The sequence below is a fragment of the Penicillium robsamsonii genome (genome assembly GCF_028829455.1).
Source record: "Penicillium robsamsonii strain IBT 29466 chromosome Unknown utg000003l_segment0_segment0, whole genome shotgun sequence".
In the NCBI taxonomy this organism is placed as follows: Eukaryota; Fungi; Ascomycota; class Eurotiomycetes; order Eurotiales; family Aspergillaceae; genus Penicillium; species Penicillium robsamsonii.
Window position 1 is genome coordinate 4,968,034 of NW_026643221.1, and position 15,552 is coordinate 4,983,585.

The window sequence follows — 15,552 nt, forward strand, 5'->3', positions numbered from 1 at the left end:
TAGTGGCCCGCTTCCCGTAGAATGCGAGATCCGGTTCAGTGCCGGCCATTTGGGACTTTGTTTTGTTTCGGTTTAAGCGACGTCCCTCTCCGATTCTCTTCCGATGTAGCCGGACTCTGAAGAAGGGGGGCTTTGTTGAAAAAGAAAAATAGAAAAAAAAAAAAAAAAAAAAAAGGCTCGTGAAATGACCCCCAATTAGGCCAGATAAAGGGTTGACTGTGCCTGCAGGAATGACCTAGGACGCACTCTGGTATTCGAAAAGAAACCAAGTGCTGTATCATCCTATGTCGCGGATAATGCAGGTGCACGGATGTGGTAATGTCGCTCTCCGATCAACGCACCAACGGTGCCGTGATATCGACGCATGAAATCCTGCAAGTTTCCTAGATAATCTGGATGTGGTCGCGGCGTAACTGCGCCAGGCGATGCCCATTGGTCGATTTTCTCCGGACAAAAGGGGATCAAAGCCAGTAAGTATCCAACAAAATATCTTCAAGCCACAATGGCTTTAGGTGGCAGAGTTCTCTTTCGAGGCGCTAGCGGCGGCAAGGGCCTCTTCAGTGTCATCGGTGCCTATGGCTTGTTCTTCGCTGATGACGTCTTTGTTTTCAACTTGCATTTCCTGGTCATCTGTGCTCTGGGGTCGATCCTGAGCACTCCCGGATTCGTCAGCTGTCTTGACTTCGTCCTGAACAGGTTCTTCGGATTCGGGAGCCTCGCCCGCTTCAGCGGGCTCTTTGTCCCCGACGGGCTCTTTGGCAGACATGTCCTGACTTCCATCGAGGGACTGGGGGAGATCCTTGGTATCGCCAGAGGAACTGAGCTCATTGTTATCCTCAGTCGCTGTAGCACTTTCGAACAAGACCTGTAGATTGTTGCCCTCTCCGATTTTGTCAAATGCAGCAAGCTTTCCTTTCGCAGCAAGACGTAAGATACGCCAGGACTTGCTGGCTTTCGCACCCTCAGCAATCGCTTTGTCCTCGTCGGTCATCGCCATATCGATGTCCATTTCATCATCCATGATGCCCTTCAAGAACGAGTCTGCGGAAGGAACGCTATATCGACCAGATTCCTTGAGACGCTCGATAGTGGCCAGCGCCTCGGTGTCGGCAAGGAACTTCAAATCGAGAGAGCCCATGGGGGACGGACGAAGGCGCTTGTTGGCATACGCTTTGGTGGCATGCTCGCGGGAAGCTGTATACTCCGCCGCCGAGATGGCCGGTCGTTCAATCAATGGACAGCCCTCGGCTTTCCACCGCACCCAGTTCTTGTCTCGAGACAAGACCGTATCCACCATGCGATAGTAGAACTTGCCTCCAGGCCCTTGTTGCAGATATCCCTCGATACCTTTTCGCATGCTGATAGCCCATTTGGTATCCTCCTCATTCAAAGTGAAACCATAGAGAACGGACTTGTTCGTCGTATCGGCCAGACGTGATTTGGATTTTGATGTGAGAGAAAGCAGAAAGTCGAGGAGGATAAGAGCCTGGACAAGAACATGGCGTCGGAAGGCAGTATCGCTAATTTCGAGGTCAAACAGATCCCGGCTGGTCAAGTACTTCGGGTTGAAGCTGGTGGCAACTTCAGTACCATCCGCGATGCGTTTGCGCTTGTTCGACTTGCGGGCATCTTCTGAGGCTCGAGCAGAACTCTCGTTTTCCATCTCAGTGTTGATGTTCTTGAATGCAGCCAGCGTGGCTTCCATTCCAGTCTTGAATGATGTAAACCGTTCAGCATCGAACATCTTGCTCGGTGCGGAGAAATAGGCCTGGAGGCTCCAGAAGAGCGGATAGAGAGCATTCAAGTCGACATCATCTGATTTCTTACCATCACCAGTAGAAACAACAACCTTGGGCACCTTCGACGTTTGTTGAGAAGGGATCTCAGCCTGACCCGCCTCTGCCCCTCCAGGTGCCGCGGGTTCAGCACCTTCAGTCATTGTTGTATCCTGCTCCTGCTTCTCGGTAGACTCATTCGCAATTTCGTCAAAAGTTGTAACATTCTCAGAGTGGAACTCGCCACGAAGGTTAACCGAACTCTTGTCTCCCAGTGGGAAACTTTGGAAGAGATAGATAAACACCCGGCCACAAAACACTGTATCTTCTGCGCGCGAGAGCCGGCGAAGGAGCTCGTTACATGATCGTAGAATAACTAAGCTTTTTTGTTTGAAATGTTTCTTCTGCGGGGTCAGCTTTGCAACAGATATAGTAGTTGAGGGGTCGTGCTGACCTTGGTGTTCCTTTCCCTTCGGGACTCTAAGTAGTCAAACACCTTGCGGCAGCCATTTATGGTTTGGCTATCCAAGAGCTCTTCAATGAGCCAGAAAATCAGACCGGGTTCGCATTGCTCTGGTGGTTATTAGAGACGTATAGATTGCGGGTGGAGTGCGGAGACTGACCATTATCAGAGAATATCGAGACAATGTCAAGGAGGTTCCAGATTTGAATGAAAGCAGGGTCATCGATGGAAGTCGAGGCCTATGGCGAACTGTTAATAATGCTCTGGGGACTAGAGCTGCGTATGGGTCGTACCAAGATGCGATAGAACTTCTCGCGAAACGCGATTTCCACGGCTGCAACCTTAGTCTGTGGGCTCAAGTGCTTTATAGCGTTGTCATCCTCAGACGGGACTTGCCATATCGATTCACCCAGGTGTGTTTCAGTCAAAGGGGGTTCGATCTGCTTGTCGGGCTTGACCTGCGCGGCGCGATCCAGGAGACTGTCCACTAGTCTTTTGTAGACCTGGACACCAGCAACGTCCTCCTCGTTCGCCATTTTATGAAGCGTCTAATACAGTGCTTTTGTAAGGGACTCTTGAGGGGTTGTCTGAGAGTGTTGTCTCGGAGTGTTGTTTCGAGCGTGTTTGTAGGCGCCTTCTCGAGCGTCTTTTTAGGGGGCCTTTATGTTTCGTTGATCGCAGTCTTCGGCTTCTTCTCAAGTGTCTCCTCAATCGTCCTTCGAAGACGGGTTAAAAGAGAAAGAAGAAAGCCTAGATGGGTGTAGAAAGGAGGGAAACAAAGTGATCGAAGTGATTGAGAACTGCGGCTCGGCGGAACTCAAAGCCAAGACTTTTGGAAAAAGCTCCCCCAGCTTCACCAATTCAGATGTTCCCGACTGCGCCAATCCATCCCTCCTTGACCAACCCCAATTTATTAGGCTAAGGAAACTATTGACTCCTGCGATGGCGCAGAGTCTCGAATCCAGGCCTACAGTGGTGGACTTTCGTGAAGAAAGCCCGTGGGTGCAGCTAGCCAAGGCCCACTGGCTGAACACGAAGGTCCGTAAGGCCAAACCAGATGTCATCAAAAAGCAATTGTGGGATCCTTTGGAGGCAGAGGCTTTCAACAGCCGGTCACTATTGATTCTAGAGAACTTGAACATTCTTGAGAAGTACGTTCTCTAGTTATGCCTGCAGGGCTAACGCTAACTGTTTTACAGGTTCCTTTGGCCGACTTACACAGAGGATGCTTCTAATCATCATGTACTGTTGATTGCATTGATCGTCAGCGTGAAGCATCGCGAGCACTTGCCGATATGGGGTGAGTCAATGCGACAAGATCTATAATGCGGCGAAGCTGACAATTGCAGATATCTTCTCCGACCGTGCCGATGACTTCTCCAATCTCTTCCACCGTATTCTCTCGATGAGCATTGATCATTCACTTCCGACTCGCTCCCGACTCGCTATAATATCGTTTATTATCAGCGCCTTCCAGTCGCTCGAGAACGTCCTGATCCGCAAAGAATGCGCGCCCCTCGTTTCTATCTCGGTCTGGCACAACCTGACCAGTGAGGAGACTAGAGATCGTATTATTGCAAAGGCCCCGACACTGAAGAAGGCATGGAGAGCCTCTGCGAAGCGATTCGAGGCTGGAGATGAAGCGGCGAAAGCAAAGATGCGATTCGAGCGTTCATGGCTATACACAATGCTCTTGGATTTCCTTCAAAGGTTGAACGGACCCGAAAAGGACCAGGCTGAGAACTTGCTATACTGTGAACGATTCCTTGAGCTCTTGGTTGATCTCGAAAGTCAGCTTCCCACTAGGCGCTACGTGAACACATTGTTGAAGGACCTCAATCTTCTGTCGGTTATTCGCCTTTCACAGCTCTACCGTGTGCCTGATAATGCCCTTCTCCGCGACTTCCACAGCCTTCTCAAGCATTTTGTCGAATTTGCAATTGATGATTACTCGGGCGAGGCTCTTTCTCCGCAAGGAGTCTACGACCTGCATTGCCAGGAATTGGCCCAGCTGCAAAGAACCTCGATGAAGTTCTTCAAAGACAAGCTCATGATTCTTGCGCTGTCCAATATGGGGTCAATTGAGAAGCGAGCGGATCTAGAGAGTCAGCTATCTTCTCTAGACGAGTCAGAACTTCAGAGCCTTTGCTCTCATCTAGGATTCCGCACAAGCTACCCAAAATCGTCACACGTCACCCCAGACCGTCAGTTCTATCTGGAAGTTTTGGCATCTTCCTATGAACGTAAGGTCCCCTTCCAAGAAGCTGTCGAGAAGTTGAGCCCGCTTCCGACGGAAGAAACTCTCTACGACCCGGCCTTGTTGAGGAATGAGACATACGACGGATCCAGGCCTCTGGCAATCCCAAAGTTGAATCTCCAGTATTTGAGCCTTGGAGATTTCCTTTGGCGCTCCTTCCTTCTCTACCGATCAGAAGCATTCTTCCAAATCCGCAAGGACATGGAGTCTCTCGTTAAACGCATGCAACCAAAACCAGCACGCGATGGAAGCCTCAATTTTGAGGGATTCTCTCGGATGGCCATTCCAATTTCAAAGCCTGCTATCATCGATGTCGCACCACCAAAGGTCGGGGCAACAAATCCGGCTTTTGTTCGAGCCGAGATTGCGATAGAGGTGGGAAGGCTTGCAGATAATGTTAGGAGAGAATGGGACTCACTCCGTCCCGACGACGTCGTCTATCTTTTGGTGGTCCAGCCCAGTTCGCCGCAGTCGGAACAAGGTGCATCTGAAACCCCTCGGATGACCCATCTTCGAACAGCTGAGATCGTACAGGTCCTTGACGAGCAAGGCCGCGCATTACGACAATACCCTGGCCAGGCCAATGGCTCTCAGTCCAGGGCACGATCGAGGAGGTTGATCGTCAACTTGGATGCGGCTGCATTCAAATCTGACAAGGACCAACAGGCCCACGGCAAACCGGACATTTATCCCCTCATCAACGTAGTTGCACGGAGAAAGGGCAGGGAAAATAACTTCAAGTCAATTCTCCAAACGATGCAAAAGCTTATTGTCTCTGATATGACGCTTCCTTCATGGCTCCAGGACATCTTCCTAGGCTATGGAGATCCCGCTAGTGCTCGATACACACAGCTGCCAAACCGACTTAGGACTGTCGACTTCCGAGACACATTTTTGGATTGGTCTCATTTGGTGGAAAGCTTGCCGGGCATTGAGCCTTCGGGGGCTGAGAATGCCAGCTTTGGCCCCCCTACGTTATTGAATATGTTGATCAAGACCCTGCAGCAGAGCCTCATGCGCCGAAGAAGCGACGCCGGGAACAAGCTGCAGAAATAGAGTTGGCGCCTAGCAGTATGCGTGTTTCCACATACAAGCCCCCAAACCCTGGCCCTTACCCCGTCGACGCTCCCAAATTGAACAAAATACGATTCACCCCCGCTCAAGTGGAAGCCATCGCATCTGGAACACAGCCGGGACTCACCGTCATTGTGGGACCGCCTGGTACTGGAAAGACTGATGTCACCACCCAAATCATCAACAACATTTACCACAACTTCCCCAATGAACGGACGCTACTCATTGCACACAGCAACCAAGCCCTCAATCAATTATTCCAGAAAATCATTGCCCTGGATATTGATGAACGGCACTTGTTGCGACTGGGTCACGGCGAGGAAGAATTGGACACCGATTCCAACTACAGCAAATATGGACGAGTTGAATCTTTCCTTGACAATCGCAATCAATACTTGTCAGAAGTGATGCGCTTGGCAGCATCGATTGGGGTCGAGGGTGCACATGGGAATTCATGCGAGACTGCAGGTTACTTCAATACAGTTTACGTGCAGCCAGCATGGACCCAATTCTGGGATCGAGCCAATTCCGAAGGAATATCAAATGAAGAGATTGTCGCATCCTTCCCGTTCCACTCATACTTTGCAAACGCTCCCCAGCCCCTATTCGAAGCCGAAGCCGCGAAGGAGGCGATCATCGACACTGCTGCAGGTTGCCAACGTCACATTGCTCGAATCTTCACTGAGTTGGAAGACATCCGGCCATTCGAGATCTTGAGACAACCTCGCGATAAAGCGAACTATCTCCTCGTGAAGGAAGCCCGAATTATCGCGATGACCTCGACCCACGCAGCTATGCGCCGGCAAGAAATTGCCGATCTAGGTTTCCACTACGACAATGTGGTCATGGAAGAAGCCGCGCAGATTACTGAAGTTGAGAGTTTCATCCCCAATGCTCTGCAAAACGTGAAGAACGGCGAACTTCCTCTCAAGCGTGTTGTTCTCTGTGGTGATCACCACCAGAACTCACCCATTATTCAGAACATGGCTTTCCGTCAATATGCCCACTTCGAGCAAAGTCTCTTCTTGCGACTGGCACGACTGGGTGTCCCAGTGATCAACTTGGACAAGCAGGGACGCGCACGACCTAGCATCGCAGAGCTCTTCCGCTGGCGGTACAAGGAACTCGGAGACCTTCCAGTGGTTGAAACTGCCCCCGAGTACCAGCAGGCCAATGCCGGTTTCCAGTTCGACTACCAGTTCATCAACGTCCCCGACTATCAGGGCTCTGGAGAGCGAGAGCCAACACCTCACTTTATCCAGAATTTGGGTGAAGCGGAGTACGCAGTGGCCATGTATCAATACATGCGACTCCTGGGCTACCCTGCATCTAAAATCTCGATCTTAGCCACATATGCTGGGCAGACAGCTTTGATCCGGGATGTTTTGAGTCACCGCTGTGGCAAGAACCCGATGTTTGGAATGCCCAAGATTGTGACGACGGTGGATCGCTACCAGGGAGAGCAGAATGATTGTGAGTTTGATTTTCTCTCAAAGCGTATTTACGTAACTCAAAATATTGGAATTGCTAACAAATTTCTAGACATAATCCTTTCTCTCACCCGAACCCGTAGCGTCGGGTACCTGCGCGACGTCCGCCGTCTGACTGTAGCCCTCTCCCGCGCACGACTGGGCCTGTATATTCTCGGCCGGCGAGAAGTCTTCGAGTCGTGCTACGAACTCAAGCCCGCATTCGATCTTCTTCTGCAACGACCGGATAAGCTCATGCTCGCCCCTGGCGAGATGTTCCCATCGTCGCGGCAGGCTAGCGTCGCTATTGAGGGCACGCCAATGGAGAGTCTCGAGCACCTTGGACAGTATGTGTTTGAGATGACGCAGGCCAAGGTTAAGGCTATGGGTGATGGAGATATCACCATCGAAGATGCGGCGCCGGCTGGCGAAGATGACTATTTGGACGAGGATGAGACCATGGAGGCTGATGACGGGGATGAAGATATTGTATGAATTGTCTGCAAGTTAAAATGGTACAGCAATACTCAATAAAGGAGTTCGTTGGGACTCCACATTTTCTACTACTTATTCTGAGAGGGCGTTGAATGAGCAGTTCATTTTACAGCTCCCAGGGTTATTTACTACACAGTAGCATTCAGTAAATTATATGAACATGAAATTTCTGCTCTCAGACAGAATGGTATAGTATAATTTGGGGATATGAACAGACTTGTTGTCTTCTATAATCAGTCTTCGCTGATAGCTCGGATTTGTTGAATGTCGACTGATCTTACTTTTCTCTGGCCGTCTTTCTCAATGACTTGTATAGTAGGAGACTTGTTCGACCAAAAGGCTCCAGTTTTATCGATCTTAACCCCCAATTTCGCCCTCATTCACCCTTAAGCTTGTTCATTTCTTCCACAATGTTATTGGGGTCTTTCCAAGCCTGGGCTACATACCTAAGCGACATTAGCAGTTTGATTTCGGTAATAGGATAGGATACGCACTTCGTGTGGCTCCCACGGGCAACGACATGACCGTTGGGGTTTGTGAACTTGATGTTCGTGAAAGCAAGCGTCTTGCCAACTAATCGCGGCTAATTAGTTGATGGACAAAATATTAAGCAAAAGAGACGTGTGTAAGTCAGGTAGCGCACATTTATCACAGGTCACCTCCTAAGGTCGACAGTTAGTACCCGTTTGGGAATAGAGAAGAAAAGCAAGAGGGAGAAAGACATACGGCCAAGATTCGGTCACCAACTTTGCCACCTGAATTCAAGTACGTGACTTGAGAAAATTTGATTAGAAACAGAGAATTTAGATCTGATACCCATCGTATAGACTTACCATTTAGGTCCGTTGATACACCCGTTGCAAACAAGCCACGAGATGCCACAGCCAACGAGCCTCCGAGGTCCACTAGCGCAATTTTTAGCAATTTTTAGCCAATTCACACAGTTTTTATTCATGTACAAGGATCTCTTACCCATGCTCGCAATGGTGCCTCCGTGGAGGATATTCAAGCGGTTCTAAATGAAATAGATGTTAGAGACAAACGATCCATGTAAGAAGCTGGGTCTATAAGAAGATTCTAAAGATATTTGCTGGAGATAATGTAAGAAAAAAGAGACATACTGTATGCTCCTTCTGAATATCCAGCTCAAAGTTGACCACACCGGGCCTGGCTGCTGTAACGCGGAGCTATAGTAGATGTTAGTGATACCTTCAATGTAACTATATATTAGGAGAAAGACTTAGACTTACATTATTCAACAGTCTGTAACCAAATTGAAGTGAGATGTTAGTTTTTCTCTAATATTTCAGAGGTAGAAGCAAGTTGGGACGCATTCCATACCGCGGCTCCAGACCCGAGGTAGCTCGGAAAGACTCCCACACCTATAGATAGCGAGATATATTAGTAAAACAGTGGATGGTAGGTAACGAAGGCACTGAAAATTACCGAGCGGACAAATTTAAGAGAAGCCATATCTCAAAAGTGACAAATGTCTTGGAAGTAGAATGATATAGGGAGGGTTAACAAGTACAACGTGCTTGACCCGGCGGTTCGAGAGCATCCCGGAGCTGCACTTTATGGCCGCTTCGGTCACCGTACCAGCGTCATTTCACTCAACCACTTCACCTAGGCACCTTATTCTCCTCAGTTGCTTGAGAACTTGGTTTCTCACAGCTCACTATGGCGAGTGCAACATCCCGTCCTCTGGAGTACCTGGAGGGGCTTCCTGGGACGACTTTTTATAAATTATACCAACAGCCATCCACAGCCCTCGCGATCTTCCGGCGCATGCTGCCTGATCTAGGTACATTGAGCTTCCTCACACAAAAGAACGTTGTGCTAACACTGAATGTAGCAAAATGCTTTGTGATGGCTCTACTCTATCTAAAGGACCCTCTTCCGACAGCTGATCTGGAAGTTTGGGTCAACTCAGAGAGCAAGAAGTGAGTGGCTTATCTGATGGGCCTGGCTCCAGCCATTCATTTACTGACCGTATTCGCAAAAGGGAACGGGATAATGCGCTTTCAATACTGGGCCGACTTCACATTCTATCTACGACCCTCACAAGTGAAAATGTCCGCGCGTACATGGTCACCAACCCATTCGCTGCTTCGCTTCGACAAGCTTTGATGGGCGCCGAGGACTCTCACTCTTTCGGTGTATTCTCCCAAACCCCAGAACACAACCTGACCTCGATCGCCGATTTGGACGAATATGCTAGACGACAGTGGGAAGGTGTTATGGGGTACATGGTTGGAACGAGTGCCCTGAGTGGACAGCGCGATGCGGTCAATTTGAGCAAGGGTGTCAAACAGCTTCTCCAAGCGGGACACCTAGTTGAAATCCGAGGCAACCGTGTCGATATCACCAAAGACGGATTCGGATTTGTGCTCCAGGACGTGAACACGCAGGTCTGGCATATCTTGATTCTTTATGTCGAGAGCGCCGAGGCCATCGGAATGGATAGCGTCGAGGTTCTCTCATTCCTGTTTCTCCTGAGCAGCCTGGAACTTGGATCGTCTTATGATAAGAGCCACATGACGCCCAACCAACTTCGCACTCTCACGGACCTTGCCGATTTTGGTATTGTCTACCAGGAAGACGCCGATGCGACGCGCTTTTATCCTACGCGTCTTGCAACTACACTTACATCCGACTCGAGCGCCCTGAGCAACCCTGTCACAGGTTCCCTCACTGGCCCAGCGGGGCCGTCTGGTGGTGCTGGCTCCGGGTTCATCATCATCGAAACCAACTACCGACTCTATGCCTACACCTCGTCACCCCTACAAATATCCCTCATCTCGCTCTTCACAAACCTCAAATACCGCTTCCCCAATCTAGTCACCGGCAAAATCACCAGACAGTCTGTCCGCCGAGCCATTGAGATGGGAATCACTGCTGATCAAATCATCTCATACCTATTATCGCACGCGCACCCACAGCTGCGGAAACACAGTGCCGCACAATCTAGCGGCAAGGGTGTCCCAGCATCTGTGCTCCCGCCTACCGTGACAGATCAGATCAGACTGTGGCAGCTAGAGCGGGACCGTCTCCGGGCCACGGCAGGCTTTTTGTTCAAGGATTTCACCAGCTTGACCGAATACCAGGCTCCTTGCCAGTATGCCGCGGAGATTGGTGTGTTGGTTTGGAAGTCAGATCGGAAGCGCATGTTCTTTGTCACGAGGCATGAGCAGGTGGCTGCATTTTTGCGGAGTCAAAAGGTAGGCGGAAAGTAACATAGTAATGCAAGGCACAGGACTTCGGTCATTATGAATCTGGAAGAGCAGGAAACAAGATCTATGGGGTGTTATGAATACTGGAAAGCATGTTACGAAATCATGACCCATGGCTGTTTACACGGCTGTGATATAAAATTGTACAATAAACCACGAAAGAAGATTATGATCAAAAGAGAATGCAGTTGACTTTCAATGAAAAGAAAGCCAGGACCTGCTACCTATACCTCTAAACCTTCCATTCGAATTATAAACAGCAACCCTAGGTGGGCTACATCCACACATTATCATTGCAATGACGACCCCACCAACTATACACCAATCTTCCGCATGAAAGTCACCCACTCATCACTTACGACCTTCCGATAACTAACATAGATATCCCCAGAAATATCGTCCGGCAGAAGAACCCTAACATCCGAGACTCTCGCCTCAGCTGGCACCTTTGGCACAAGCAAATCCTCATCCGTAGGCAGAATATTCCCAACAGGCGAATTAACACACGCACTACCAGCATAAAAATCCCCCTCTTCGATCCTAATAATCTCCTCCAAAACATCCGCCAAAAGCAAACCATTCCATACCCCCTCCCGATGCGGCGCAGCCCTCAGCGCCCTCACAGCCTGCCGCCGGAACTGTGGGACACGACATTTAAGAGCCGTATAGTACACAGGCGGGATGTACCCCATCTCAACGGTGAACCCGTTAGAGCCACAGTCTGGCGTCTTCAGGTAGTGGCTGAATATGGAGGAATTTTCGAGGAGTTCAAGTAGAGAAGTTTCGATGATCGCGTCCATGTCTGACATTGCCTTGAAGCTCTGGAATATGGCTTTCAGGTCTTCGGGTGCGTTAGCTAGCTCCAAGATCTCTTCTTCGCGGAAGGTTGTTGTTGTCCAGATTCTCCATATATCGAGGAAGCTGGTCATTATTCTGATGAAGTTCTCGGTGTAAGAGTCAAATATCATCTCGGACTCGGTTTCTTCTGGTGAGAGGCAGACTGAGGCCATTATTACTGCCATTTCGTAGTGCACCCGTAGGAGGAGGTAGCCGATGTGGTGCTTCCCTGATATCTTGTTGGTTTCAAGGCGTGCGACTGAGATTTTGTATGTTTTGCCCCAGAGAGATAGGTCTGCGAGGATTCTACTTTGTGTGTTGAGCATTTGTTGCTTGCTGGTTGGTGTCTGGGATGCGTGGTGGTCATGGTAATGCTTTTTTAGACAGTGAACTCTGTTCAGGAGGTCGTCTAGGGCGCGTCTTGCTTCTAGGAGCGAGCTGAATATATAAGGAAGACTGGTAGGCAGCGGGTCTTTTGTTACAATATACACGTGTGAAGGCACGTGGCCGAACATGGCCGATTGAATGCCTAGTCGGACATAGGCGTCAACTAGGGCATTATAGGCGAAGTCTTCTTCAGGAGGCAGAGTAGTCGGCACCATGGATGACGGAGGGCGTGGTGTGGATATATCGGAGAGAAGTTTCATGCCATATTGGAGATGTGCACCCGCCATCTGATACTGCCCGCGCATGTATTCTAGGGTGATAAAGAGCATGCATGTAATCAGCGCTACTCGGAGAGAGTGGCTATCGTTGGTTGCGTTGGTGCGGAGGTGTTGAATTGCTTTGTTATATTGTCGAAGAGTGAAACACTCTTCGTCGTATTTATTCGGCAAGGCGGCATATTCCTGCTGGGACCGATGTGTAGACGACAAGGCAATGACAGCGTGGCGCACAGCGGGTTCCTGCGCGCTAGCTTGAAATATCAAGGACTCCCAGAAGTCAGATGGAAATAAACCAGCGAACTTCTTTGCGGTTCGCTTGATCAGCCAGTCGAAGCACAGCTGTTCCTCGTGGCTGAGGTTGCCAACTGCAACCGGTGTACAGTAGATTGATAGAGCACGGCTGGTATGTGGCTGTCCGTAGGGAGTTCCACCTCCTCCCCAGATGCCATAGCCATCGCAGACTCGGCTGGTTGATACACAACGTCGGCAAGCTGGCCGGCCTTCGTCACATTTGACCCGGCGAATTCTTGATCTAGTTAGATAGTGCTAGAATGAGGATGGGCAAATACTTACTTGCATGTCTTGCAGCCTGTTTTGGCCTTTTTGCGGGATAATGGGACGTGCCCGTGCATGCCAGCAGTTGAGGAATAAGAGAACATAATCTCACCCCAGGAATACACAAGTGGATTCCGAAGTTCTTGGCAGATGATCGGAGTTAATATTTAACTGCGCTATGACCTGATTGGTGAGCTCGCTTTTGAAGAGTTTTAATTGGCTGGCTATTGAAGGCCCATGTACATCTCCATTTAGATACTGCAAATGACGCCCTTTGTAAAGGACTCCGGTGGATGGATTCGATGATATTCGGCGTTAGAATCGAAGAAACTAGCCGTGTACAAATATAAATAGTTCTGTTGATGCCCATGTTCTTCTTTCACCACAATCCTCAAGATTCTACTTCTACTGTTCACATCTGCTTCCTCGGATTCTCTTTGATATCACTCTAGCCATGTCTCTTCCAACCCGGTCCCTTGGCCGTAACGGTCCCCAAATTCCTGCAGTTGGTCTTGGGCTCATGAGCATCGGAGGTACGTATGGATCTGCCGGTTCTCTCGAAGACAAGGTAGCCTTCCTCGAGCATGCTCATGCGATCGGTGCACGATTCTGGGATACAGCCGACCTGTACTTCGACAGTGAAGATGCAGTGGGAGAGTGGGTGAAGAAGTCAGGAAACCGCAAGGATATATTCCTGGCCACCAAGTTTGCGATCCAATTCGACATCGCCAAGGGTGTTCAGACCCTCCGCTCTGACCCGGAGTATATCAAGGCTGCTTGTGAGAAAAGTCTGAAGAAACTCGGGGTTGAGACAATTGATCTTTACTACTGCCATCGGGTTGATGGTGTAACGCCCATTGAAAAGACCATCGAGGCTATGGTTGAGCTGAAGAAGTAAGCCACATCCCTTCAGATCAAGCGACTCTGTCGCTAATACACCATTAGGCAAGGCAAGATCACCCATCTTGGATTATCTGAATGTTCTGCTGCAACTCTGCGCCGTGCCCATGCTGTCCACCCTATTGCCGCATACCAAGTGGAATACAGTCCATTCGCAGTGGACATTGAATCGTCCACCACCGAGATTTTGACTACCTGTCGTGAACTTGGTATCGCTGTTATTGCCTATAGTCCTGTTGGCCGAGGCATTTTGACTGGCCAGATTCAATCGTTCTCCGATATTCCCGAAACTGATTTCCGCCGCATCTTACCCAAGTATGCACAGGAACACTTTCCAAAAATCCTTGAACTAGTTCAGGGGTTGAAAGATGTTGCCAATAACCACGGCAGCACTCCTGCCCAAGTTGCCATCGCATGGCTTCTTGCTCAAGGCTCTGACGTCATTCCTATCCCCGGAACAAAGTCGATCAAGAATCTTGATGAGAATACCAATTCTGTCTCTCTTACTTTGACGGATACGGAGCTGAAAGATATCCGGGCGTTGATCGAGCGAACTGAGATTCCTGGATCGCGGTATCCTGCTGTGTGGGTTTATATCTTTGTAATTCGTGATGATGTGCTAATATTATTTCAGGATGATGGACTGCGTGTTTGGTGATACTCCGCCACTCGAGGTCTGACGGGGCCTCTCTAATCTACTTGTGATCTACAAGTATTTGCGTTTGTTGTCGTGGATTCTAGGCTGATGTCATACCCCTCAGGCATCATTATAGGCCAATAGTATGGGGTACACAACTAGATTGGGACCAGTATTCTACCAGGGGTAAATCCCCTGGATACTAATTCCTTTCAAAAAAGGTGTATGGAGGGTTAGTGTCATGCGAACATATATAATTGATTCTACCTCACCAAGGTTGTGAATGTTTTAGGAGGTACTCAAAATCTTCTCATTTTGGCTGGGCATTTCCAGTACATCCATGTATTATTGGAGGAATGGCTGATTGAGACCCTGTTTGTCAGGACTTTTCTCCAAGTCAGATGAATCTTTCCTTCCATAGTCATACATACTTTTTGGTACTTCTAAGTTGTTAGTTGTTTTACATTGTGAGTTATGATGGCCAAGCCATAATACTAAGTGATATCCAATAATATATTCCGCAAGTAACGAGATAGAGATGCATATCTTCACACCTCGGGTCATAAAGGGAAGGGATAGCCGCGTTGAAGATTTACAGAATTTCAAGGATTCGGCTTATATTACATCATGTTCATATTTGGCCCCCTATTTAACATTAGCACTTGAAAGTAACATATTCATAATACTAGAATTGCCCAGTAACTCATAGGGTTGTGAACTTGTATTGGCCAATCAAGGCCAATGCCTGTATAAAATATTAGCGCATTAGCAAATCTTACATGCATATGAAATCAAATTTAGACATCGTTTCGGATATTGCGCCAATCACTAAAACTAGTAGACAGTGGCAATACCCTGACCTTATAGTGACTAATTGGAGTCAAGCATAAGATTATGTACTCCAAATAGCCGATAAACAGCAAGTCTTCAGCTCTATCTAGATCGGGTAGATCAGTCCTGCAGGCGTGGGATGTACTAAAAGTGGCCAATCGACAAGTCCTTTGTTATTTACCCATCAACGGCTTGCTTACAACCCTGTAGAAAGTTTCTTCATGGGAGGTCAATGCAACAAGGCACCGTGGCTGCGTTATTGGCTTGCAGAATATGCAGAACGGAGTTTATTGCCACACTGTATTATGATGCCCTTGAAGAACCCAGGTCTAGGGCTGATCAATCCTGTCATTGCCGAATG

General features: G+C 48.9%; 6 protein-coding genes across 6 annotated transcripts; 3 read left to right on the forward strand and 3 right to left on the reverse strand.

Moving 5' to 3' along the window:
* Window positions 1-508: 508 nt before the first annotated feature.
* N7447_006643 (THO complex subunit THO1/HPR1) lies at window positions 509-2,774 on the reverse strand (the record flags this gene model as incomplete). Its single annotated transcript, XM_057230905.1, has 4 exons — window positions 509-2,179; window positions 2,230-2,348; window positions 2,399-2,477; window positions 2,532-2,774. 4 exons carry the CDS (start codon window positions 2,772-2,774, stop codon window positions 509-511), a joined length of 2,112 nt encoding a protein of 703 aa, XP_057085995.1.
* A 406-nt stretch (window positions 2,775-3,180) lies between these two features.
* On the forward strand, window positions 3,181-7,533 carry N7447_006644 (RNA helicase aquarius; the record flags this gene model as incomplete). Its single annotated transcript, XM_057230906.1, has 5 exons — window positions 3,181-3,389; window positions 3,438-3,538; window positions 3,588-5,407; window positions 5,455-7,042; window positions 7,112-7,533. 5 exons carry the CDS (start codon window positions 3,181-3,183, stop codon window positions 7,531-7,533), a joined length of 4,140 nt encoding a protein of 1,379 aa, XP_057085996.1.
* Window positions 7,534-7,909: 376 nt separating this feature from the next.
* Window positions 7,910-9,006, reverse strand: N7447_006645 (PaaI family thioesterase; the record flags this gene model as incomplete). Its single annotated transcript, XM_057230907.1, has 10 exons — window positions 7,910-7,979; window positions 8,028-8,106; window positions 8,177-8,195; window positions 8,260-8,306; window positions 8,367-8,438; window positions 8,506-8,548; window positions 8,655-8,720; window positions 8,784-8,796; window positions 8,875-8,915; window positions 8,980-9,006. The coding sequence occupies 10 exons, from the start codon at window positions 9,004-9,006 to the stop codon at window positions 7,910-7,912; spliced, it is 477 nt and encodes a 158-aa protein (XP_057085997.1).
* A 207-nt stretch (window positions 9,007-9,213) lies between these two features.
* N7447_006646 (TFIIH/NER complex subunit TFB2) lies at window positions 9,214-10,769 on the forward strand (the record flags this gene model as incomplete). Its single annotated transcript, XM_057230908.1, has 3 exons — window positions 9,214-9,337; window positions 9,389-9,476; window positions 9,539-10,769. The coding sequence occupies 3 exons, from the start codon at window positions 9,214-9,216 to the stop codon at window positions 10,767-10,769; spliced, it is 1,443 nt and encodes a 480-aa protein (XP_057085998.1).
* A 311-nt stretch (window positions 10,770-11,080) lies between these two features.
* On the reverse strand, window positions 11,081-12,900 carry N7447_006647 (Zn(II)2Cys6 transcription factor domain-containing protein; the record flags this gene model as incomplete). The annotated part of the gene is made up of 2 exons (XM_057230909.1): window positions 11,081-12,794; window positions 12,842-12,900. 2 exons carry the CDS (start codon window positions 12,898-12,900, stop codon window positions 11,081-11,083), a joined length of 1,773 nt encoding a protein of 590 aa, XP_057085999.1.
* A 377-nt stretch (window positions 12,901-13,277) lies between these two features.
* On the forward strand, window positions 13,278-14,403 carry N7447_006648 (Aldo/keto reductase subgroup; the record flags this gene model as incomplete). Its single annotated transcript, XM_057230910.1, has 3 exons — window positions 13,278-13,717; window positions 13,769-14,308; window positions 14,358-14,403. 3 exons carry the CDS (start codon window positions 13,278-13,280, stop codon window positions 14,401-14,403), a joined length of 1,026 nt encoding a protein of 341 aa, XP_057086000.1.
* Window positions 14,404-15,552: the final 1,149 nt, after the last annotated feature.